This window comes from Saccopteryx leptura, chromosome 4 (assembly GCF_036850995.1).
Source record: "Saccopteryx leptura isolate mSacLep1 chromosome 4, mSacLep1_pri_phased_curated, whole genome shotgun sequence".
Lineage (NCBI taxonomy): Eukaryota > Metazoa > Chordata > Mammalia > Chiroptera > Emballonuridae > Saccopteryx > Saccopteryx leptura.
Window position 1 is genome coordinate 174,078,396 of NC_089506.1, and position 26,378 is coordinate 174,104,773.

Here is a 26,378-nt window from a genome sequence, read left to right on the forward strand (position 1 = left end):
GTGTAAGTATGTCCCATGCAATATGTGGGACATACACTAAAAAATTAATCCTGGTTTATTTGAAATTCAAACGTAACCGGCATTCTGTGCTTTTTATCCAGCAATCCTACCTACACTTCTATCCCCAAATAATGATTCCTACAAATATTCTTTAAATCCACTGTAAACTTACGGAGATTAAAGTAGTTTAACAGATAGTAATGAAAATGGCACTTAAACAAATTTAAAGAAAAAGAGGAAAAAAAGATACTAAACCTTTATGGGCAGGTATAGCATAATTTACAAATAAAAAATACTAACTGAATTTCAAGAATTATATTTTATTTTTTGCAACGACAATTAGATACCAAATTTCTTGTGAACTTTGAAGGATACCTTTGCTCTACCCCTCAAAAATAGAAATAAATGAACCGTGATTCAAAAGAGTTGTTAGAGCCATAGCAATCCGTTTCCCATCTCTGTCCTTGGCCCTGACCATGCATGTTCCTACCTGGTTCAGTTAATGATCAAATTGTTGGGGGGGAGTCTGAGTTTCTTGTCCCTCTCACTACTAGTCCTCCTTATCGGACTGAAACCCTTTCTCTGAATTCTCTAAGACTGTCCTGTCTAACCATCACATGTAGAAATAGCTGTGATACTACAGGTTTTTAACTTACAAAATCTATGGAAATTATCATGGATTTAGTGTTTTGTTTTTGTTTTTTAATAAAGCTCAGGCTGTTAACAAAAAGAAAAAGGCCTGCTTTTGCCAGCAGTTCCACAGAAAATTTCAATATGAACCCTATAGCAAACATCCTTCACTTCCTTCTTCCTCCCTGTCAAGTGATATATGGCTGCTATAACATAGGTACCGAAGAGAAGGAAAAACTGTTTCCAAGTGCTGTGTCCTTGATGTGTTCGGCCAAGTTGTCTTCAGTTGTTTAATATCTTTTTCGAAAATCTGCTGTGCACAGTTTTGCCTTGTTCACAAAGACAGTGGTGGTCGTAAAAGCTTTTTGGTGCATTTCCTAGTCTCTGTGTGCTCCATCTGTCTGGCGGCTTGATAGTTTTTGGACAGGAACTATGTCTATCTCTAGTATAGCCTCTAACTCCTTATTGGCATCCAATACTGTGCTAGGGAGCCAGTAATAAATTTTGTTTGAGAAGCTTCGGAAAACATTTTTGTTATGGTAATGGTACTGAAGAAATGGCAGAGAAAATCTGATCCCAGCTAAGGAGTCAGGAAAAGAAGGGAAGCTTATTATTCTTTCTTTATTATTGTTATCAGCAACAATTTTCTCTGTACATAAAATTACCCGCATATGACTTGATAGGAGCTGAGAAACCACTTTCCCCATCAGATTTAAAACAGAGAAGACTGTTGAAATGGAAGAGCAGTCAGGACTAGGTTCTATCATCGACTCTACCTGAAGTCAGATTTCTAAGGTTGTTAATGAAGAAAGCCAGGCTCTAACAGTCTGGGACTAAGAATAGGTAAGGGTTAAATGGGAGAAAAATGAAAGAAGGGTCAGGTGTAGGCCATTGCCAGGCCAGGGGAATGTACTGTAACACAGGAGTCCTTACAGATAAGGCAAAAGTAGCCAAAGAGCTAAAGGTAAACTTCCCTATGGCCACAGTTCGGGTAATAACTAGCTGAAATGAAGCCTACACTTGGTGGCACACTGCTGGTTTGGAGAAAATCTCGCCAGATGCGTAATAAGCCTAGAATGACTTTTTTTTTTAAGTTTAAATTTGTTTTACTTTAAATATCTCCTTGACCAAAGTTCTCATTCCTAACCATAAAAGCTCAATAGTTGGAGGAGAAATCAGAAGAGCACTAGGTAATATAATTGCAACATTTAGAGCCTAGCCAACAGAAGGTATAGTGGTTACTAAATCTTGTTCTTCCAAATGCCAAAAGTAAAGTTTTGGTTGTAGTTTAATCCTCAGTGGGCTCTGATTGACTCTAGGCCAGACTTACCCAAATTTGAATCACTCCACTACCAATACTACAATTTTAGTGATACCAGTGAACCTCATCGACTGTTATTTAATATTTCCTTTAAATTATCTTTAGGATATATTTCAAATGGAAACTTTATATCATTATCATAAATGGAAAAAAGAGTGTCACTTTTCATAGATAGAAGGTAATCATAAAAATAAAATTAACTGAAAGCAAAACAAGGTTACTTCCAGCTAGCTCCAGCTGCAAGTCAAAGCCCACAATCTAAAGCCAGCTCTTTCTTATCAAAAAGAGATAGCAGTAGCAAGTTGAGGGAGTTGTTAATGATAAAGGATCAAACTGAGACGTTTTCCTAGACATAACCGAGAAGACCGAAAGAGAAATGAAAATGATGTAACTTTCCACCATGTGATTCTTGAGAGCCTAAATCATCATGTCAGGTGCTGTGTGTCCAGCTTGGAGGCAATACTGCTGTAGGCTACGATGCATTTGAGGAATAAATAATTAACTATAAAGAGGATTGTTAATAAACCCTGTGATTTAAAAAATTCCATTCAGGATTGCTATGAAATGTGGACAATAGACTCAACAATACTTTATAGACCTTATGATACTTCCTGGACTAAAAATTGCTTATATACAAATAGTTTACACATTGATTAAAATATATTCAACATTTACTGTATAGTTTACTTTAAATTATTCATTTGATCTCTTATTTAAATTTTGTTTCTGCATCTTTTCCATGTCTATAATAAGCATATGGTGACTAACTGTAATAATGTGGTATCTCACTTTAAAGATTTTCCAAAATATACACGCATTTTACAATTCTGGTACTGTATAGTATGTACCTTTGTATGTGTTGACTATTCCATCTATTTTCTGAGCGCTCATAAGAACCCTACAAAATAGCGTCTGAAGCAGGGGGTTTTCTTCTGTTCCTGATTTATTCTTGTACCCCAGTGGTCAGCATTTACATTTTATAGTTATGCTACGTACGAGCTCTCTTGGCAGATCTGTACATGGCTAATTTCCTCACATATCTTGCAGTCTTCTTGGAAATCAGGTTTTTTGGTATTGTTACTTTTTGGTCAGAAACAAGAAGCACAGGAATGGCTATTAATTCTCAGGACTGCTTAACCTAAGAAAGAAAGCTCTTATTCCTTTTGCTGTGGGAAGGGGCTGGTGGCGGTAGGGGCGACAAGCCAGATCTGAAAAGAAACCGAATTTTTTTTCCCTATTCATATGTAATTAGAACCCCTTTGTAACTACTGATTTCTACCTCAATAGTTATAGGAAGAATAAATAATATATGTTTTTAACTGTGGCAAAACTAAGAAAGAAGTAGCCAGGGCTGCATCTAATTTATCAACTTGGTGATTAAAGGGCTGGCTCTAGAGGCTCCAGACATCTAGGGACCCAGAGATAAAACAGAGCGGTTGGCTGTGTTTTCACTAATGAATCCAGGGCTTGAAAGATATCAGGCAATTTTAAAGGAAAGCAGCAAGGACAAGAGACATTAGACAAGGCCAGTAGGGTAATGAAGGGCAAGGCCAGTAACTGAGAGAGAAAATTACTTCATTTTCTGTGATAATGCTTCTGTGTGCTTTGCAGGTCTCTTCTCACGCTTTGTTAACATGACTATATAAATATAAAACATCAGAACGCTACTCACAGTAGAGAAGGAAAGAGCCTTGGAACATTCCACAGAGGGGTAGAGGGCTTGGGTCTACTATTTTGAAAGGGGGAGGCTAAGAACAATGGTAGCAGAAGGGGGTTAGATTGCAAGGCTGGTAACGGTGCTTGAACAGAATGTGAGGGACGCACAGGATTAAATCAACACGGAAGACACAGCAAGGAAAAGAAAGACAAGGCAAGTAAACATACTCTGGAAGTGCAGAAGTGTTTGGAAGGCGAGGTGGGACAGATGAGGAGACTCGCCCACTGGTGTTCAGCATATCTGCAGAGCAGAGCTGTGGGCTTCTGCTCACTCTTGGTTTTTGTTTTTTTGTTGTTGTTTTTCCAGTGGCCAAAAAGCGCATTGGACATTTGACTCCTCCTCAGCTAGCTGGTCAATTGGCACATTTTCTGCTTAGTGGGGGAACTGTACAGTATTTTAGAAACAATTCCAGAGTATATTTAGCTCCTAACGCTGGCGCATACAAATGTCACATTCCCATGAGACAATCGACCCAGTGAAAAGAGCACCTGCCAGAGGCCCTCAGAAAACCCACGAAAGTCCCGCATCCCAGGAGACGCTGCACACACGGATGTGACATCATTAAGGCATCCACGTCAGGGAATGAGAAGGAAAGCGAGGGGGGGGGGCATCACAGATTGGGTCAAGTCAAGGCACGTCATAATGAGTCAAAAAAGAAACAGGACTTTTCCAACAGAATAACGCCACCACCGAGTCATAACACACAGCGCTTGGCAAAAGAAAACAGAAGATCAAAAGAAATCATGTTCATTAAACAAAAACAGTTGAGAGCAAATGGAAATTAAAATCATAAAAATCATGGTAAAAGGAACATTAAAGCTACATCTCTCAAAAATTTCTGCATAGCATCTCATTGTCATTGCCCCGTCAGATACATAATTGTCAAACATCAAACTCGGATCGGACAGGGCAAGGCAAGGAGTTAACAGCACAAGAACAGTGATCATGTTCAACACCCATGCAGCCACCTCTGCCACCATTGTCTGACAATTTGTAGCCTGCTTCCAGCTTTGTCAATATTCATAATAAGACCCAAGAGAATGAACAATGCCGATTTTTAAAACGATGTCAAGTGTTAATTGGACTCTTTGATAACCTCCATCCCTTGGGGGAGTTAATGATTGGAGAAAATTCAAGCCATCGATCTCAGTGAAGTGAAAATGATTATAATAACCAACAGCTAGATATTTGGTTGACATATTGAATGCTTTACTGGAAAGGCTGTTTGGTTTTTCAGAAAGTCGCAGTAGGCAAACACAAAGAGGTTTTACTGAGTTGTCTCGCCTTGAGAACCCAGCCAAGACTAATACATCTGCGGTCTGGAGCCACACATAACAAATACTGGCACACGCTAGGGCTTGTGGCCCGCTGTGAAGGTTCTCCCCATCACAAACCCGCCTCGTGCTTCCTCGGTGTGGCAAGTGCAAGGATCCCTCCAACTTAAAGAGGCTGCTGAGACAAAAGCCACCTTTTAAAAAGGACTTGGGGCAGGGCACATTAATAAGTAATAGAAGAAGAATAAAATCGACTAAAGGGGACATGCTCAAGAACAAGTTAAAAGGGCCACGTCTTCACAGTTTGGCTTGGCACGTGGAGCCGCAGAGCAGACGGCAGTCTTGGGAGATGAGATGCAAACAGGAGGATGGGAGGGCAGCGTGCAGTGCTGCCTAGAAAGCATTCTCTAGGAGGAGGGGTGGTCACAGGTAGACAGGAACCCCTGAGGGAGGACATGGTAGACACTGTCTTCTAAGGGTCACTGTGGCTGGTCTGCCCTCGAGATTCCAACCCCTGCTTGGGTGAAACTCTCAAAAACATACAGAAGTAAACAATTCTGAATGGGGGAGGGGGCAGCTCACAACATAACCGGGCTTTTCAGCCTCTGATTTACAAGACCGTTTTTCGGACAAGTAAAGGCCTCTTTGGTTGCAGCTGCAACTAAAGTAGGATGTGTTACTAGAAGCCACAAAATGGCGAGAAAAAAGGACGACATTTCCTGTCTCTAGATGAGCAAAAGAAGGCAAGGAGAATTTAGGACAGTTCACAGTGGAGTCCCTTTCATTCAGTGCGGCTTCCTTCCCGTTTTAAATGCACAGCAATTCTGCTTGATTAAATAACATATTTTTGTTTTAGCTGTTGTCCTCTCAAGGCAATTACAGTATGTCTTAGGATCATGGCTCTTTTCTAATTCAGGACCATGTGAGAGTGAGAGATACGACCAGCCAGAAAAGCCTTTGCCCGCTGTTCCTCCATTCACTGATTAAATGGGCCTTTACTTTGATTACACACACTTGCCAAAGTCCTCACTGCATTCCGTTCCATTGTGGTGTGAAAAGAGGACCCCAAATTCACAGACCGAGGGAAGAGGAGTGGAAAGGGATCTCAGGAGCCAGCCTTTGCTTTGGGCCAAGCCACACCTCTTTTGGGTGGAGGACGCTTAGAGGCTGTGTTATTTGTTTTGTGTGGTTTCTCCTTGCTTGGGCAATAATTTCTGATCAAGCCTAGCATCTTTTTTTGAGATGCTTTCAATCACGTTGTGTTGGAGGTTCCTTCAATCTTGCTGTTATTCAGCTGGAAGCAGTTACACAGTCCTCCCTACTTTCCCCTCCCTCTCCCCCCAGAGGAAGAGCCAATTCCAAGGCCTTACCCTTCTTGTCTTGGTGATTATGGGAAGACACTGCCCCCAAAGAGTCTGTGCTGTCAGGTGAGTGCAGCAGATTCTTCCAGTCCATCATTTCTCCCCTAGACTCATACCCCTCTTGAGCCGCCGAATCGGACGTGGTGGTGCTGGGCAAGAGGGAACTGGAGTGCCCTGTTTTCATCACAAATACAGTTAGGGAAACATCACTGGAGATGCCCACATTCCCTTTGCTCAGAGGCCAGGAGAAGGGACCCCCAAGCTGGCTCTGAGACTGGGAGGAAACTGCCTGAGACACAGTAAGAATGGTGGGGGTGGGGGTTCAGCAGCAGACCCCTTGAACTTATAGTTAGAGGATCAAGGGTCAGCTCCCATCTTTGCTTCTTCCTCGGTGGTGAGCCTAGGGATCATTAACCTCTCTGGGCCTTTGTTTTCCTTGTGGACAAAATGGGGATGATGCCACTTACCTTGCAGTGTTGGGAGGGTAAAGTGGCATAATGGTGAAAGTACCTCACTGTGTCTGGCATATAGTAGGTGCTCAAGAAATACCAGTGTTCTTCTTTGGTATTGCCATAGCAGCATTAAAGGCAGGACTTGCCTACTCTGGGGGTGCCATTTGTGACTGATGTGGGAGGTTTATGGCAGTGGACCAGGCCTCCCCAAATCACCACCAAGAGCTCAGTTGTCCTGAGCCTTTCTCATGGGGGTGTGTCTAATTTTCAGCTTCAGCTCAACCTCACAGGCATTCCTCTTTCTGTTTTTAAAGGGATCTGCTCCCTTTTCACCGGAGCAGAGGACTCAAATGCTCATGTTGTTAGGACTTTGCCTTTTGTATCTTACTCTAACATTATCAGTTTCATGATTTTATGAATCATACTTGTGAGAGGTTTTTGAGGCCGCACCAACTGATATTATTCCGATTAGAAAGAAATATATAGCTTTTTGAGATCCAGAGTAGTCTGTGACAGGATGTCAGGAGAATGGCTAGGTTGGGAATTATGGTAGAAACTGGACATTTCCTGTAAATACATACCTAAGCTTTTCTTCCCTCATTCCACAAGGTTAAATGCAGATCATACTAGGGGCTTTGCTCTAAACTGTCACGATGATTTAAAGAAGCCCCACTATCTGTTCTTTTTGGCAGAAATAAAATATAACCTGTGATTTTTCAAGTAGTCTTTGGTTTATTCAACCATTTTAATCTATAGCGACCTCTTGAGTCATTTTTAGAAAGACAACATCAGGGCAACTCCTGTGAATGTGTAATTGGTACCTTTGGTAGAAAGCAGGGCAGATGCACAGGTGGTGTCAGCCTTGGGCTGTGAGCACCATATATGTGATCAATAACATACTGGCCACCAGAAAGAAAGATTATAAGGATAAATGCATTGCATTTTTCCTTTTTACAATGATTGCAAATTGGATTCCCAGGAGACTTTAATACTGCAATTACAGAAGAAAAAAAAAAGCTATATATATAAAAGAGCAGGGAAAACAAGTCAGCGAAATGGCTGATCTAAGCTATAACGATGTCTATGAAAGCACCACACTTACATGCTACCACAAAGCTTTGGTCACATTTAAGAGGCTGCTTTCTTTGTAGAACTTGTTTGGCTCCCACACATCTTCAGACATCCTCTTTGTGGCAAATTGTCTGGTTTATATCCAACTGCTAAAAACACTTTCTAAAACTCAAGAATACCTGATTCTAGACTTTTTGTTTTTACATTTCTAGGTTTCATATCTCATCTCATAATACTGGTAAGAGATCAGGGTAGGAAAAGAACCTAGAATTGGAAATACAGAATTACTTTTACTTCCTCTTGCTTATATTGGGGTCTAAAATCCAGCCTGCATTTTCTAATCTTCAATTCAACACTGCTCCAGTGAAATATATAGTTAAACTAAGAGAGAATTTAGCACACAGCATAAGCAAACAATTAGAAATGGCTTTGTAGGGAGTTAAAAGGGGGAGGAGAGATAAAGCTCTCCTCTAAGAGGCAAAGATTTCTGTTACCTGAATTGAGATGCATTTTGAGAACTTTCAATTTAACTGCGTTCAAGGGGCAATTTTATGATAATGCCATAAGTATGGTTTAGGGAGAACATTTCTTAATACGGTAATCTAGGGGAAATATATGCCTAAGGGACACATTCTCTGTAGAAAGATTTCTTGGACCATATGCTGCAAATATGTGGAAAACTCATTGGTAATGGAAAGCTATGGCTATGAGAGGATATTAATGTGGACCAGATGGTAGTTAGGTAGGAAAATGTTTTACACAAATGTGAGAAATCAGCTCCTTCCTATTGCTGAAGTGTTAGTCTAATACCCACCACATCTCCATTTTCTGTATGTAAATCTAGAGAAACCATGCATCTGATGTTCTCAAAAGGAAAAAATAGAACAGCATGAGGTTTGTAATCTTTTAAACTTATGCTTGAGGATAGGCAACACGTGTGTCACTGGTAAATCAAATAGTCAGAGAAAGCAATACCTGATTCTCAAAAATTTTAGAACCACCATGTAAAAGGACCATTAAGCAGCACAGCGTAGTTTAAAATCAAAGAGGTATATGATTATTACCTCTCCAAGCTTAAAAAATGTTGAAAGGAAATAACTTTATTTTTTTCTTAGAATCTGATTCTACAGATACATTATTTTTATGCATTCCCTAATAGACTTTTAACCAAAATAATGCTACAAAAATAGGCAATCATTTGTGGATATAGAACTATGTGTCAAAAGAATTTAACCCTATAATTTTGTCTTGTTAATCCAATTAGGGAGGTCATATTTTAGTTAATGTAGTTTATACTGTATTATTCTTATACAAAGAACTATATTTTAAAAGTAAACCTGAATATGCATCATATAGTTTCTCTATATCTACAAATCTTTGTGATTCCAGAGGTTAGAGACCCTTCACACTACTCTAACCTATTAACAATGATTGTAGCCAGTTAGACACAAAAAAGAGATACTATATATAATATAAGAGAGGAAGCGAGAAGGCAAATCATCAGGGTCCAATTCACTAAAAAGGGGCTCTTGGTTATATGACTAGTATCGCAGAGCTTTTGCCAGGCAGAGAGTGCACGGTTTATTGAACTGATCCCTTCTTTTGGACTTCAGGCCGTTGTGGTTTTGTCGTTCACTCTATGAACCTGCATCAATTAATGAACTTTTTATGGAAACATTCAAAGGGCACAGCTAGAAACAGTGATTGCACTTTGGACTGTGGGGTTGGCTTCCTAATCTACAAACATGCTCTTAAAAACAGCAATTTGGTATTTCCTTTGATGGTACAATTACAGCATCTAGTCCAGTGCCTAGCATAGAGTAGGCGCTCAACAAATATATGCTGAATAAATTAAATCTGTTTATCAACTTCCAAAATAACCCTATCTTCAACAGTTTGTGAAAAGAAAGTTCCTGTATTTTTCTAAATGTCCGGATCAGGATAATTTTGATAGTCAAAATTTGAAGCTAGAGAGATTTAGTCTGAAATGAACAGGATCTTTAGTTAAAAGGAATATTCCAGCTCTTTAATTTCATCACAGATCAAGAGCTGAGGGTAAAGGGGCATTGTCCTTTAAAGTGTTAATATGAAGGGATTAATAAATTCCTTTCCTTTTGTAAAGGAATTAAAAGATACATAGATTAGAGAATGATTTTTGCCCATAAAGAGCATCCCATGGCTTAACTGTTCTATGAAAAATTACCTGGGAGTTAAAATAGCCTTTAGTAAATTGATGAATGCTGGGGGTATTGCTGGTTCAATTAGATTCAAGACCTGAATTTCTCAATATCTGATAAAGATTATTCAATTATAAGAAATGATTGCAAAGTATGATAGTGAGAAGAGTAGATGCTAAGTGGGTTCTCTTTCTGAAGGACAAGCTGAGCTAGATGACATTTGCCTCCTGAGAAATTTTTCTTCCAGCAGTTGCTATTTAATATTCTGGCTTGAATCACAGATGAGAGAATGCTAAAGGTGAATGAATTCTGTGGGCTCATCTATTCCACACTGTCTCACTTAACATGGTGGACAATAAGGAGAGTCCAGGCTTTGATTTCCACATCTGCACAGCTCCAGTTTATGAGATAGTCTTTAAGACTTCCAAAGAGGCTTTTTATTTATGCTAATTAGACATATGGACTGAGAGTTTACATGGGACTATTAGACACAAGTGTAGCCATCCTGAATTCTTTGAATTTTAAGTCCACCTCCTTGCTTGCTTTCTTTCCTCTTTTATTCTCTTTATTTTTTCCCTTCCTTTCCAACCTACCTTTATATGTATTTAAAGTCTATCTTAGAACTGGTATTGTTCTCAATCACAAAACTATAAAATGTCTGCATGTCAATGAAACTCGTAGTCCCTGTTATAATGCATAAGCTTAAGTTTGCCATCTCACATAATTCTCATTTTATTTAAAAAACACATGAATAGTTTATCCTAATAAGTATTTGGGGGAAACTTTGAGAAATGGAAACGGAGCATTTCAACTTTTCTTATAAAGCACTCAGAAAATTTTATTTATGGACTTAATAGCTTTGTTTAATACAAAGTCTGTGTATTTCAGAGCAGGAACAATAGACAAATCCTGTTTGCATATCATTTGTACTGTATCACTCTTCCTTGTATACATTCTAAAGAAATCTCAATGAAAATATGTCTAAATATTCGCACTGTTGGTGAACTTAAATTTCAACGGCCAATTTCATGCTGTATTGGAAAATTTTGCCTAGTTACAACTTGGTATGTTCACCCTGTATAGATTTTCCCCTGCAGAAGGTATTGTCCTGAAAGTCAGCATTTTGGGATTGTGACTCTCTTAGCAGATAAAGAGCTATGACCTATTAGTATAAACACTATTCTTTTATATTGGATACACTTATGTCCAAAAGCAATTTCTTCTCCCTCAAGAACTCATTAAATGTATTCACCAAGTTCCCTAAGGTTGGCATATTTCATGTTATGTGGATTAAACTGTAGCACTCTTTCTCATACATTAAATACAGGCAGTGATTTTTGAAGCATCCTGAAATCTATTATTTTAGTGAATTGGGACCCTGAAGTAACAAAGAATCTGGTCCATTATGTCGAGGAATGAAAACTATGAACTACCATAGGATGAGTGGCTTGAAGAATTAAAAAAAAGAAATCCATAAACTGACCATATACTGTGTTGTAAGACATTTCATGATCTGGTAGAGGAGTTGAAATGTCTATAAAAAAATAATGAGGATATAAAAATTAATTTTAAAAGAAACCTAAGGTTTGAAAATACTGAAGAGGATTAATGAAACAAGATTTCCTAAACAGAATTTTATCAATAATTAATTATGAGTAATATCTTCCTTACCATTCAATGCCACGAAGGAATCTGAAAGACAAAAGGGAGGAGAAGGTTACTCGTGTTCAACAGTGCTTAATGTGACTTACATGGTAAGTGGGAACGAACTAATACAGAATTATGGTAACATATGATGCCTAACACTGAGTAAGTTCATCTTAATCTTGTTTTGTAATGTAAGGTGCTTTATATTCAGTCAAACCCCTATCTCTTCCCCAGGTGAGCTTCGTCAAAGTCACTGCTTTTGTTGCCAAGAGACAGAGGAAAAGCAAGAGTTAGTAAGGAAATGGTAACTACAATTACATGTTTCTGAGACTCTAAGCCCTATTGTACACAGATGGACATATATGTGGGTAAAGTAAGTGGCTTCTGGACCACACTTATTCACATTCTTTCATTTTCATCCTTATAACCAGGCTGTGAAGAACTATCCCATAACACAATATTCTGAACTCAACAGGGGTTTTAGTTAATTAAAAACAAAAATAAAAGTAATCACACACACATATAGGCAACATACGTGTGTGTGTGTGTGTGTGTATATGTGCTGTATGTCTGGGTCAGAGCATGGGTTCACTCAGCCTGGAACTCAGCTGCTGATACTGGCTCTTCTAAAAAAAAATTTTTTTTTAAATTTTAGTTAGAGGAGGAGTGGCAGAGAGACAGTCTCTTACATGTGCCCCAACTGGGATCCACCAGGCAAGCCCACTAGGGGGCAATGCTCTGCCCATCTGGGGCCGCTGCTCTGATGCTCAACAATGGAGCCACTTTTTTAGCGTCTGAGGCAGAGGCCATGGAACCATCCTCAGCACCTGAGGCCAACTCGCTCGAACCAATCAAGCCATGGCTGCTGGAGGGAAAGAGAGAGATAAAGAGAGAGAGAGAGAAAGAGAGAGAGAGAGAGAAAAGGGGGAGGGGTGGAGAAGCAGATGGTTGCTTCTCCTGCGTAACATGACCAGAATTGAACCCGGGACACCTACACGCTGGGCTGATGCTCTACCACTGAGCTAACAGGCCAGGGCAACACTGATTCTTTATGATATAATTTTCCTTTACAATCCTGTTGAAGAGTAACTGTGCATCAGTGATCTAAGCCCTGTGAATAGGTACATCTGATAGAAGTAGGTCATGCTCCAGCAGGAGCACAGGGAGCTGAGAGGCCACTAGGAAAAGCAGCAGAGGGTCGGGTCAGCTGTGGCTTCTGCCCTGCACGGACAGAGTGCCTCAGCAGGAATGGGAGTCAAGGTTAGGGAGCACATGAAAACAGAGGCTTGGCTGTTGAGATTAAAGAGTTAAGCCACTGACTTTGGACCTGAGGGTCTCCCCTGTGCTAGAGACTGAGGTTTTCTTAGGCTTCCCTGCCAAAGACACAAGTGTGCTGTGAGCCTGCTGGTGCAGTGGACACTTGATAGAGATAGTAACAACCATTTTCACATTCGAAATCCAAATCGACACCCTAATATTCTACAGAAGCCCAAACCACCAGATCATAAAAACGTGATGAAAATTATTCATTAAAGTCAGATAATTAATAAGTTCGCTCATATAGAAACACATATAACCCAAAACCTGTTTCCCTGAAAATGGAGCCCTTAAGGCACTCGTGTGATTAAGACCCATGGATCAAATTGTTTCACTGCATGAAAGTAACAGATCTTTTGGCAACGACACTGTCATCTATGCTGATTTCTTAAATTGTTAAATTTTGTGTGCGAAGATATAAGCTTTTGCCAATGTACAGTATTTGCAAACAAAAACAACAAAAATACATGGCAATGAATTTGGAGAGAAGCCTGCCTTATCTCTTTATTTAATTATATCTACACTCTATAAAATATAAGGTAGAAAGTTGAATGACACCTTAGCATTTTTAGGGGAATTTTTGATATTCATCAGATCACAGGATAGTCAGGATCCTTTACAATACATGAAGGTCTAGCTAAAATGTTACCATTTAATAACTTTTGAAATGAACTCAAGAGATTAAAATTGGTTATTTCCTATGAAAAAGTTGAGTCACTTTATACTTAGAGGGTTATTTCTGAATTTTTTTTTCTACTGCAAATGGTAACAGTCATAAGTCTAATTTAAAAATAATTTTGTAAAGTTTTTATGTTCAAGAGGAATAAAACAGTCATATTCAATTAAAAAGTTAAGATTACAGTGTTCAATCTTTTTATTCTTTCTCTAAAAATTACAGTTGCAATAACACATTTCAAAAAACAACAAAATTGGTTTTTAAAAGTGAAAATGCGGATATAACTTACTGCTCCGCTATAATTACTATCTTTTAGAGTCAATTTGTTCTACAGCATTATAATAATGAAATAGGTGCCAGCACTTACAGCAACAACATTGACAATAACATTGGCTTTAAAATGAACTCTTTTCTTTGTTTGATATGTAGAAGATGGTTTCTGTTATTTATGCATGTTTTGGTGCCAGCTGTACTTGGTTCCACATTCAGGGTAATGTTTCTGGGCCATTCAATAAAAGCATCTCTGCCCAAAGATAAATATGGATAACAAGCTTTACTTACTGTGACAGTCTCCGAGGCCATCTGTGTTGCCACGCTCTATGTCCTGTTCAAAAGTTAGTCTTTAAAAAAAGGAGGGAGGAGAAAGAAAGAAACAAATTCAATAATGTGTGTCATTGTTCTGGTTTAGTTTCACTAAAGCAACTTAACACAGTTGGATAAATTGAGTGCCAGGTGCAAAGAATAAGTAAAAAAATTATCTCCTAATTTAAAGAATTGAGTCTTAATGTATAAGAATATCCAAAGAGAAGCCATGGTTTAAGCAGTTAATTCAAATACTGTTTAGGAGTTAGTTTATGCATTATTTATATCCTTCTTTTACTCTGATCCCCTGAGTGTTTAGTAAACATTTAAATGTTAAAATACAGTGTTGTAGGCAATATAGAAGTCTATAAAACTTGACTTGGGGGTGGTGAATACATAATATGATGTACAGAGATGTGTTGTGGAATTGGGCACCTGAAGCCAGTGGAATGATGTTAACCGGTGTCACCCAATAAATTCAATTAAAAAAAGGAGTGGATGGGAAGAAAGCCTTTCTTTTTTACTATCTTTCACCCTACCCCTTGTCTTCCTACACCTTTATCTATTGCTTTTGCTTAGCAATAACTTAGATAACCAAGTGTTAAGAAGTACAACTGGCCAGCGGACCTGTGGGGCCAACAAGAGAGGACTTGGAGGTGTGTTTTGCTGGGACTACACAGCTATTCCGCTCACTCCTCCCAGTCCTCAGGAGGGTAAGTGCATGCTCCCCACACACTCATTTTTCTTTCAAACCCACCAGGTCACCACTGGGCTGTGGAAGCTGTGTAATGTTAATGAACGAGATCAATCTGAATGTATTTTGGTTTTTAAAATAAGCACAGTGGAATCATCCAAAGAAGTATTGTCCTTTCGGGGCAAGCTTTGCACTTTGTCCCATAACATACTTAAAATTCCTATTCTGCAACTGCCTTCAGTTTATTTATGAGCCATATAGGAAAACTTATTTTGAAAGTCACACCTTGATCTAGTAATTCACCATGTTTGTTTGCTAATGTCTTTTTGTTTTTGTTTTTAACTGTGTTAAAACCTCAGATTCATCCTCAAAGGATAAAGATTTCTAGTGGTAATGAAAGCCAATATTCGTCAGGCCCGAAGGCCGTTTTCCAAGGAAAGTTCCACATATTTTGAGCAATATCTGTGTAGATGTTTTGAGAAATATGTACATAGATCCTTAAAGGAACAATTTTAGAGTTTTCATGTTAACTTAGAAATGATATTTAAAAATCAGTAATCAGTTCTATTGCCTTCGGTTACTCCTTGACCATAGAAAGGAGGCAGGTCACCCCTTAGCTTTCCTCGCTGCTTCGTGATCCCTCCTCCTTCACTTCAGGAGCTCCCATGAAAAGCTGTACCGTGCTAACATCGTAGTATGTCTGTAGTGCTACTTGTGAAGCTGATCTAATAATATCTAGAAGTCAATCCTTTGTATTCGTCGATTTCCAGGTCAGCTTTAGTTAGCCTTAGCTCTATTATGGGACTACTTTCCCTCATCTTATGCAGGTGGTGGTCAGAATAAGCCCTTCTGTCTAGCTATTCTAAGATGGGAGAGGAGATTCAGAGTGATGTGAGGACCGTTCTGTTTCCCCTCTGGATCTGGGGAAGTTGAAGAATTTGTCTAAGAAAGAACTGTCCTGACATATGGCATCTTTCTTGAGTTGCCATAACCTGTCAAGGACATGCTTTGGATGTTTTTTTCCAGTGTAATTTTGGATTTCCCATCCACTGAAGTAAAAACATAAAAGAAACCTTTTAACTAATGCCATATGAGCATTTAAAAACACGGTAACAATTTTAAGCACCAGAATCACAGGCATGTTCGACTGCCCTGATCTAGCTGATCTGCTGGCGAGCTGCCAGGAATTGACTACCCAATGAGCAACAGGTTAACTGTTCCTCAGCACGGGAGAAAGGTTTATTGGATGTATACAGCATGCTTGCAGTACAAATGCATCGCTTAACAAATGCTCTGCAATTCCTTCTCAGCCTTGTATGGTCAATTAGAGGAGCCAGTTTTGTGACGGCTGGACAAACCACATCACTAATCTAATTGGTACCCAACTGCTCCTTTTCTCTGCTAGTCACGAATAGTGATGATTAAGGCATGCGCCGCCTTGTGCCTCTCTCCAGGGGACACTCAAAGGCCCACTGTGTTTCTTTTGTTTGTGTTTTTAACCAGCCTGAGGATGGGTGATTAATCAGCTGAGAATCTGCCACATGTGATATTGGGGTGTGCTATGGAACGGGAGAGGGAAGGAGAATGGCCGGCCCACTGATGAGGTTGTGCGCAGAAGGCTGAGGGTGGTGGTGCAAGCACAGTTAATCACACATATAGAATGCACGGCAGTTCACACCCTCCCACACCTCAGGCACCCTACCTGCTGTTGGGTGATAGGTGGGCGCAGGAACCTCCTTCCTTTAACCACCCGCAATATGGGTCTCTGGAGGCGATACAGGTTCTGCAGGAAGAGGAGGACCATGAGCTACCTAGGACTCCTTTCTAAGCATCTCCTAATGGTCAATGAGGCAAAATACATACTTTTTACACTTCCCATGTCGTTCGCAACGGCCAAGGGGAACCTTTATCACACAGGTGGAGAACGCAACGTACAGAGAGTTGCTTGCTTTGTCCAGTTGCAATCCCATAATCCTCTTGTCTTCTACTCCATCATAGCTGCACCTAATTTTTTAAGGCAGTATAATATCATTAAAAGCTTCTCTTAGCTCAGTTCTCTGTTTGCTGCCACTACCCTCATACCCCATCTCTCATAGTAATCTTTTTTTTTTCTGTGACAGAGACAGAGGGAGAGACAGAGAGAGGGACAGACAGGGACAGACAGACAGGAAGGGAGAGAGATGAGAAGCATCAACTCAATATTTCCATGTGGTTCCTTAGTCATTAATTGATTGCTTTCTCATATGTGCCTTGACAGGGGGGCTACAGCAGACCAAGTGACCCCTTGTTCAAGCCAGTGTCCTTGGGCTTTAAGCCAGTGACCATGGGGTCATGTCTATGATCCTGTGCTTAAGCCAGTGGCCCTGCGCTCAAGCTAGTGAGCCCATGCTCAAGCCGGCGACCTTGGAGTTTTGAACCTGGGTCCTCTGTGTCCCAGTCCATTGCTCTATTCACTGCGCCACTGCCTGGTCTGTCTCAAAGTGATCTATTAATCTGATCCTAATTGAAGGTGAAACAGATCCCTAGGCATGCGTGCACACACACCCACCCACACAAACACACATGTATGTAACTATATAATTACATACGTTATTGGCAAGGAGAAAATAATGCCTCATGTATTAAAAGATTTTTATAAATAATTTTAAAAGCCACCTAAAAATACATAAAACCTAAGTCTGGCATGATTTTCTGTGAATGAAAGGGATTACAATAACATAACAAATAACAACTAAGAAAGGACCAAACATTCTACATACTTTTCAGGGTTGTAAACGCTCATCTCCTCCAGAAAAAGGCTGTCATTTAGGAAACCACTGTTTCCTATTCTGGCCAAGAACTTCAAGATGATTCCCTTCTCCGAGCCCAAGAAAACCACAGTGTGATTCTGATAGGGCCCAGCAGCGGTGTCCACTGCAATTTTGGTGAGGCGGTATCTGAAATGACAGGGTCACAGTTTTTACCTCTTTGTTGGTCTGTCATTGAAGTGTCCACTTTTCCACTTCAAACAATTGTGACATGGCTTTCTAGTAATAACCTCAAGAAAAATATATACATATAAATAATGCCATCAAGCTGTTTTAGTATGTTATTTCCATATGCATAGCATTAGAATAACTCCAAGGGGAGAAAGGAGGTGTAGTGTGGGAGGCCAAGTTACATAATGGACAACTATAACCATCTGAAACCACTCAGCAGTTATCCCTTCTGTGAGCAACAGGGAAAGGCTAATGTCTCCTCTGAAGAGGCAAGAAGTAAGGGACCTCATTTAACATTTCACTTAACATTGGAAAGAAAAGCCATGGCTACCATTTTTTCATACTGTTCTAGAAAGCTTTTCAATCGTATGTAGAAGGACTGAGGGTTTTGAAGGACGCCCCAGCCAAACAAGATCCACTTAAAGCAAAGGTGAAGGGCATCAGTCTTGCCACATGTCTAGAGTAAGGCCTATTGGGCATCCTCTTTCCCTGAAATTCCTCAGCCATTTATTACTCCACAGACATGTATTTGTATTGTCCTAAGCACCAAGGCAGGTCCCAGAAAATATGGATCCTCCTGCAAGTTACATCGTTTCTATCTTATGGGCAAGAGCCATTATAATACTCTAATTTCAATAAAGGCACAGTTTAAAAATGGTGGTAAAGTTAATTAACACATTATTTGATGACCGCCACAACTGGATTGTACTTGGGAAAGACTGTTGGATTGTTTGGAAATGAGCTCTAAATATATCCAAGGAGGAGTATTTAATGCTTTCCCAGATTTCAGATCAGTTAGTTATCCCATATCGTTTGGCTGCCACTTCAGATAAATGCTTAAAGTATGGACCTTCATACTTCACCTTTGCACAGTGGTGCAAAGCCTCCTCCTGTCTGTGCTCCATTTGACAGTTAACTACCCACCCAGGTACAGTGCTTGGATCGGAACTGCAGTGCGTTTTGTAGCCATATCCAACCAAACAGGTATCCATATCCATGAACTGATTCTCCTTCACTGTTCCTCTTCTTTTGCACAGATTGGACTAAAGGGCTAACCAGTAAGGGAGGTATTTTTATTTCCTCTAATTGCTGTTATGTGTCTGGTTACGCAAGCATACGCAAACTTTTCCCACTGGGAATGAGGTTATGGGGGTTTGGTGGCATCTACCTAATTCGCCAGCATTTCATAGCTGAATCCATGAGCATAATGGTAGGTGTCTGTGGCATTTCAAAACATGATCTGCTGATAGAGCATGAGGTCGAGTCGGGAAGATCCATTCGGGACATGGATTGCTTGACACCCACCTGACCATCGTCCTCAGGAACCACGGCCTGTTGATGATAGAAGGCACGGCCTCATCCATGAGCGGGTGTGTTTTGATGAAGTTCAGGGTATCATCAGGAAACTCATTAGAGGTTGCATATTTTTCTAAGGAGGAAGAGCCAGCGCAGCAACCTGGCCTAAGAAGAACAAGAAAAAGAGAGGGAGCTTATTTCATGCCTCATGGCAAATTCTTTGAATGAACTGCTTCTCTAAGCATCTGGCATGAGGGAAAATGTCCCGTGGGCTGAGAGGAGGAAGTTGAATGAAGAATACCACCAAATAAATGTGCTGAGATTTCCTTCAGGCCGCCTCCTCAGCCCATGGTGGAGCCTCAGCCCCAGCAGTTCACCCTTGGCTGGGGGCAGCTTGGCTTCCCCCCCAGAAGCACAAAAGGAGAGAATTAAGCCAACCATTCCACCAATGTAGAAAGCGAAGGCATTCAAAAAGCCACCAGTCAGCATATGTGCCAGCAAGACTCCATGTAACCATCTCTCATGGGGAATCAGAGAACATCTGTGTTTTGTTTCTTTTATTGGGCTTTTGTTTTTGTTTGATTTGGGCAGGTATGAAAAGCCAATTACAACGAAGATTCCCTACTGCAAGGTCACTTCTTTGTGACATGACAATTTGTTTCTACAAGAAATTCTACAGTTTCAGGAGTCAAAAGACATCTCAGGAAAGTCATATCAATGAAACACTGACACCAGTCCTATCCAGACACCTGGTTTGCCTGCTGGGCAGGAGGGAAATTGGACCCTGCTAAAAGGGTAGAGTCTAGCCCCATGTACACGCTCTGTCACAGCACTGACCCATCCAGCCCTGTGATAGCATCCTGCTGTCTGTAAGAGGGGTGAGACATGCCTGTGGAAAAATGAAGTTAAACACACTGCCAACAGTAGAAAATCACTTAAAGTATGTTCCTTGGTCATGACTGATACCATGTTATGCACCAAGAACATATTACTTAAGTTCTCCCTGAAACCTGATCCCTCAGGCTCCATTCCCCTTCTTGCTTACTTAGAAGGCAGTAACAATTGCAGAAATTGACTCAGAAAATCTATCTGAGGTTTTTTCCAGAATGTGCTTTTTGCACATAGTCTGTTCTCCATAAGTAACAGAGTGTGCACATTCCAAATACTTCAGATGATGAAGGCAGATAAATAGTAAGTTTCTCTCCTGGGTATAGTGGTTCACGTTATCTAAGTTCAATGAAATGAATTAGACAAGGCATTTTCTATGGGGGACTAGAGGTTGGAGGTGATAGTTGGAAACCAAAAAAGTTAAGACATTGGGCTTCCTTTCAGAGGTTCACAAGTTCAGTAGAGGAAGCTGGGCACACAGGGATGTTTCTATGTAATTTAGATTGCGAATGCTGTAATGAAGGCATCCAGTGCGTGGCACATAAACAGGGCAGGCACAGGGTTGGGGGACAGTTTTCTCCTGACCCAATTATAAATAATGAATTAACTGCTAGTGTGAGTTTTTGAAGTAGATTACAGAGAATCAAGAGATCTCTGAATTGTTTTGGGATGATAAGTTATCAATGAAGGCGATTCTGGGACACATTTTGGGGCGAGAGGAATCTGGATTGCAGCTGGACCCAAAACGGACCAGAATCTGGCAGACCAGAGACATGTTAATGGTCCACTGCACCTGTGGTCTCTTCTTGCCCTTGGCCTGAGTCTTGACTCAGCTCTGATCCAGCCTACTCAAAAAGCACAGAGAACACCATTTATATTTCACATTTTATTAGCACTTAAAGACATGAGTTTGTAAAACTGAAGGGAAGCAGGGAGGAGTGGTGGAAATAATCTATACAGCTATGTGAACTCACGCAATACACCTTATACTTCTCTGGGCCTCAGTTTCCTCAACTAGATATCACCAGGGCTGGCTGACCACATGGTTCTATTCATCTTAGGATTACATTGGATAAACCACAGATATAGAGGTTAAGCAGAAGACTAGAGTCACTGTTTTTTGTTTTGTTTTTGTATTTTTCTGAAGTTGGAAACGGGGAGGCAGTCAGACAGACTCCCGCATGTGCCCGACCGGGATCCACCCGGCATGCCCACCAGGGGGCGATGCTCTGCCCATCTGGGGTGTCACTCTGTTGCAACCAGATCCATTCTAGCGCCTGAGGCAGAGGCCACAGAGCCATCCTCAGTGCCCAGGCCAACTTTGCTCCAATGGAGCCTTGGCTGCGGGAGGGGAAGAGAGAGACAGAGAGGAAGGAGAGGGGGAGGGGTGGAGAAGCAGATGGGTGCTTCTCCTGTGTGCCCTGGCCGGGAATTGAACCCGGGACTCCTACATCCCAGGCCGACGCTCTACCACTGAGCCAACTGGCCAGGGCCTCGAGTCACTGTTTTAAATACAATACAGGTAACTCTGAATTTTGCTTTAGCAGAAGAAGGCAAAAGGACCTTATAGGCCTTTCTATTGGTCTGGCATTTGTGTCTGTATGGCTCACACAGAAGACACTGTGTGCAGTTCACAAGGTGTTCATTATCAGAGGAGCAAGCTGCACCATTTTTAGAAGTTCAAAACAGCCATAAAAATATCCGCATGTACCTGGGCTTAGGCACTCGCTCATCAGGAACTGGTGTCCAGGTGGAATCCGGAGACTTCTGTTCCTTGAATCTCCCAGTGAAAACATTGGCTATGTCAAGCATGTCATAGGCACAAACTGCTGACCCAGGGATGCTGCAACGTGACATTTCACACAGAGTGTTACTCACACGACAGGTACACACAGAGCTTGGAAAACATACTCCAAAGTAACTTTCCCATTACGGGCAGTTGACATTTAAAGTTCATATACTGAACAAAATCAACGTAAGCAATCCTAGTGCATAAAGAGAATGTTCCTATGAATCAACTTTTCATCAGTGGCCCCAAGAAAGCGCTAGTTACAGCGAACTCCTAAAGAGGAAGGGCCTCTTGGTGTCTTCTGGAACTGCATTTGTTTATAAAGGAAGAGTAGTTGGAGTGATCATTTAGAAGGTTCATGAATGCTCTGATATTAATTATCAGTCAATAACCCCAAAATAAAATCTTTAGAAAGTATTTTACATCTCTGTTATTGGCAAAACTTTACAGTAAATGTGCCTCCACTGTCCACACATCGCTTCTCTGGCTTTGCTACCTCAAGCTAAGGACTCCCGGAGTGAGAATGTATGTGGGCAGGACCCACGTGTTCTGTTAATCTCTGTACATTCCAGTTTTTCCTTCTTCATTTACATACAACTGAACAATTCAAGTCTCTAAAGCATCACACTTTGCAAGGACAGTGCTCTATTAAGCACTAAATAATAATAATGATGGGAATCTCTACCAGTGGTTACATTCTTGCCTGGCACTCCTGGAAGGACTTGGGATTATTTTTTCATCAATAGTGAAAATCATGAATTATTCATTCATCAAGGTCAGGGGTCAGGAACCTATGGCTCACGAGCCAAGTGTGGCTCTTTTGATGGCTGCATCTGGCTCACAGACAAATCTTTAATAAAAAAAAATAATGTTGCCCTGGCCGGTTGGCTCAGCAGTAGAGCATCGGCCTGGCGTGCGGGGGACCCGGGTTCGATTCCCAGCCAGGGCACATAGGAGAAGCGCCCATTTGCTTCTCCACCCCCCCCTTCCTCTCTGTCTCTCTCTTCCCCTCCCGCAGCCAAGGCTCCATTGGAGCAAAGATGGCCCAGGCGCTGGGGATGGCTCCTTGGCCTCTGCCCCAGGCGCTAGAGTGGCTCTGGTCACGGCAGAGCGACGCCCGGAGGGGCAGAGCATCGCCCCTGGTGGGCGTGCCGGGTGGATCCCGGTCAGGCACATGCGGGAGTCTGTCTGACTGTCTCTCCCCGTTTCCAGCTTCAGAAAAATACAAAAAAAAAATAATAATAATAATAATAATAATGTTAAAAATATAAAACATTCTCATGTATTACAATCTATTCATTTCCTACTGCTCATCTTCATGGTTGCAGGTGGCTGTTGCCAATCACAGCTGTCCTCCGGGACAACACCAAATTTTTATTGGATAATGCTTAATGTACACGAGTCGTTGTATGGCTCTCACGGAATTACACTTTAAAATATGTGGCATTCATGGCTCTCTCAGCCAAAAAGGTTCCCGACCCCTGATCTAGGTATACTGTTTGAACTCATGTTTGTTTTTGACTATGCTTGTTCCTTGATTTTGATCAAATAAACTCCAGGCATCAGCTTGCCAAGAGTTTTAATCAGGCTTTGCGGCTGTGGGCCAGTGTGAGGCAGGAGCACCGGGCGGGACCCAGCGCTTTGCAGATGGGCGTGGCATCCAGGCCGACTGAACGATCTAGTCTGGATTTTGCAAATGTCGAAAAGTACATGGAAATCACTACATAAATGATCAGAACTTTATGCCATCTTTAATTTCATAACACAATTACTGAAGAATTACTAGTGAAACAAGAAATAGGGAGAGCATTTGGAAAGCTTATTTAAAAAAAGGTGGCAGAATGAATTTAAAGCATTTTAAAATTAAAAGTAGTAGTACATTTTTAAAGTAGTATATATGCTACACATTGTTTACAGAACTGAGTATATAAGACAGTGATCCACACTTGTTTTGAAATTTTAGAACCCTCACGTTACTTAACTTTGTAACATTTCTTTATACTCCCTTTCCTAAAACAGGTGTACATATTTACTTTAAATGTTAAAAAAAATAGGATAAACATTGAATTATTTTATGAGGTACCTTGTAATGAGTAAACCCTAGGGTTTTATAATCTTTACAAGGTCAGAATTACTTGTGACATCCTTTCTACTTCCTTCCTATTTTATATCCAGCCTCCTTTCTTTCATCTTCCTTTCCTTCCTTTTTCTCACCTGCTGTTCATTCAGTCTATATTTAAGAAATCCCAATCTCTCTTTTTTTTTTTCTATTGAAAGGAGGGGAGACAGAGAGACAGACTCACGCATGTGCCCAGACTGGGATCCACCCGGCAAGCCCACTAGAGGATGATGCTCTGCCCATTTTGGGGGCCAGTTGTTCGTTGCTCAGCAACTGAGCCCTTTTTTTTTTCTTTTAAAGAGCCTGAGGTAGGCCAGGGAAACATCCTCAGTGCCCTGGGCCAACTTGCCATGGCTGTGGGAGGGGAAGAGAGAGAGAGAGAGAGAGAAAGAGAGAAAAGGGGAGGGGGAGGGGTAGAGAAGCAGATGGTCACTTCTCTTGTGTGCCCTGTCCGGGAATCGGGAATTGAGCAGGGGGACACTCACACCCACACGCTGGGCCAATGCTCTACCACTGAGCCAACCACCCAGGACTAGGAATCCCTAATCTCAACCAGTCAGTGCTCAATAAATAACTCAAGAGTACTGCTCTCAGTTGACTCACAGTTCAGTGTAGCGGTAGATAGCAACAATGATGATAATAATAACTAATCCAATACAATCTGCTAAGAGCAGTACAGGGTGTCGTCCTCAGGTTACGACACAGTTCCGTTCCTATGACAGTGACATAACTCAAATTTTGGTGTAAGTCGAAACAAACCCTAGACTAAGTCACTTACCTATCCTAACACAGTTGTAAAATCATAATCTAGAACAAAAAGACACAACTAAGCCACAAAAAAAGAATAATGTGTCTTCTTTCGCCGCACACAACCAAACCAGTTTGCCCATGTAGTCTGTAAATATGAGGCTACACCGAAAAGCTCACGTTCCAATTTTTTAAAGTTTTTATGGGAGTGAGCTGTCAGAAACTCAAAACGTCAGATGTTGAGACTGTTGTAACTCGAGGACCCCCCATATTTAAAGAGGAATGGACCAGATCTCATGGGAAATGACTTGAATTGAGGTTTGGAAATCCTTAGGGTTTCAGTGGGCAGACAGACACTGGTTAGATGGGCAGACTTGGTAGAGAACAGGACACAAGCAAGCATGGCATGTTCAAGACAGATCTTAGTTCCAGAAAGCCCGTGCTGCTGGAGGAGATGGACCAGACCATGTGGGGGTTTGCATACCATTCCAAGAAACTTGAGCTTTAGCCCCAGGGCAAAGAGGAGCACCTACAGGGTTTGAAAGAAGCTGACAGTGACCAAGTTTGCATGTGTAGAGGATAGGGTGGAGAGGAATGAAACTAGAGGGAGTAAAACCACAGAAGGACTATAATTTATAGATGAAAATGGAAATGTGCATTTTACTATTTTCTGATTTTACTGAACAAATATGTTTCTGAGACTACATAAGCATGCGGTAATTGGATGTTTCCTAGGGGCCTTTACAGAAAATACTTTAAATGGAGTATCTATATAATATGCAGGAATCTACTACTGTATTGTAATCATGGAGCAACTCACCCCCCTCAAAAAAACAAACAAGTATACTCTGAAATTCCACTAGCCCTGCATTCCCATGTACCAGGACAGCATTCTTTTCCAATAATCTTAGATAGATGCAGTCTGAAGTATGAATAGTCAAGGCCGGAATTATTCTACCTTTTCTATTCTCAAGTCTAAAAATCTCTACAGTTGATTTAAGGTTACTTAAATGTCACTGAGTACTTCTTACTGTGATATGGTTTCATATTTTCACATATCTTCAGTGGGGCACTCTTGACTTCCACATCATTAAGGAACATAATTTCATTCTGTAGCTTGCTCTCTTCTGGGATCTACCCGGTTCTGAAGCATTTCTTTCTAGCCGCTATCCTCCACTCTCATGTACGTGACTGTTAGCTAGGCACTCATCGAGTTCTTCAAGTCTTTGCAAAAATTATCATTCAAAATAAAACAGTGTGTTCTAAAAGAAGATAATATAGAACACCCAAAATTTCTACATAAAAATGAAAAAATAGGCCCTGGCCGGTTGGCTCAGCGGTAGAGCGTCGGCCTGGCGTGCGGGGGACCCAGGTTCAATTCCCAGCCAGGGCACATAGGAGAAGCACCCATTTGCTTCTTTACCCCCCCCCCCTCCTTCCTCTCTGTCTCTCTCTTCCCCTCCCACAGCCAAGGCTCCATTGGAGCAAAGATGGCCCTGGTGCTGGGGATGGCTCCTTGGCCTCTGCCCCAGGCGCTAGAGTGGCTCTGGTCGTGGCAGAGCGATGCCCTGGAGGGGCAGAGCATCGCCCCCTGGTGGGCAGAGCATCGCCCCTGGTGGGCGTGCCGGTGGATCCCGGTCGG

General features: G+C 41.2%; 1 protein-coding gene and 1 non-coding gene across 10 annotated transcripts in view; both read right to left on the minus strand.

The window, feature by feature from the left end:
• SEMA6A (semaphorin 6A) overlaps positions 1–26,378 on the minus strand; it is a 135,042-nt gene that overhangs the window by 16,232 nt on the left and 92,432 nt on the right. For 5 of the 9 annotated variants that reach the window (XM_066382050.1, XM_066382052.1, XM_066382054.1 and 2 more), the window contains 8 exons: positions 21,793–21,924; positions 19,203–19,358; positions 17,679–17,855; positions 16,783–16,923; positions 16,622–16,702; positions 14,205–14,263; positions 11,675–11,695; positions 6,313–6,477 (listed from right to left, as the gene is read on the minus strand). In XM_066382050.1, coding sequence (XP_066238147.1) covers positions 6,313–6,477; positions 11,675–11,695; positions 14,205–14,263; positions 16,622–16,702; positions 16,783–16,923; positions 17,679–17,855; positions 19,203–19,358; positions 21,793–21,924 — 932 coding nt within the window. Of the gene's footprint in view, positions 1–4,337; positions 5,386–6,312; positions 6,478–11,486; positions 11,538–11,674; positions 11,696–14,204; positions 14,264–16,621; positions 16,703–16,782; positions 16,924–17,678; positions 17,856–19,202; positions 19,359–21,792; positions 21,925–26,378 lie in introns of those variants that run through there. The other 4 variants (XM_066382056.1, XM_066382058.1, XM_066382059.1 and 1 more) reach the window with 3 other exon arrangements.
• On the minus strand, positions 21,499–21,574 carry TRNAP-GGG (transfer RNA proline (anticodon GGG)). The gene has a single exon. It is a non-coding gene; the product is annotated as a tRNA-Pro (tRNA).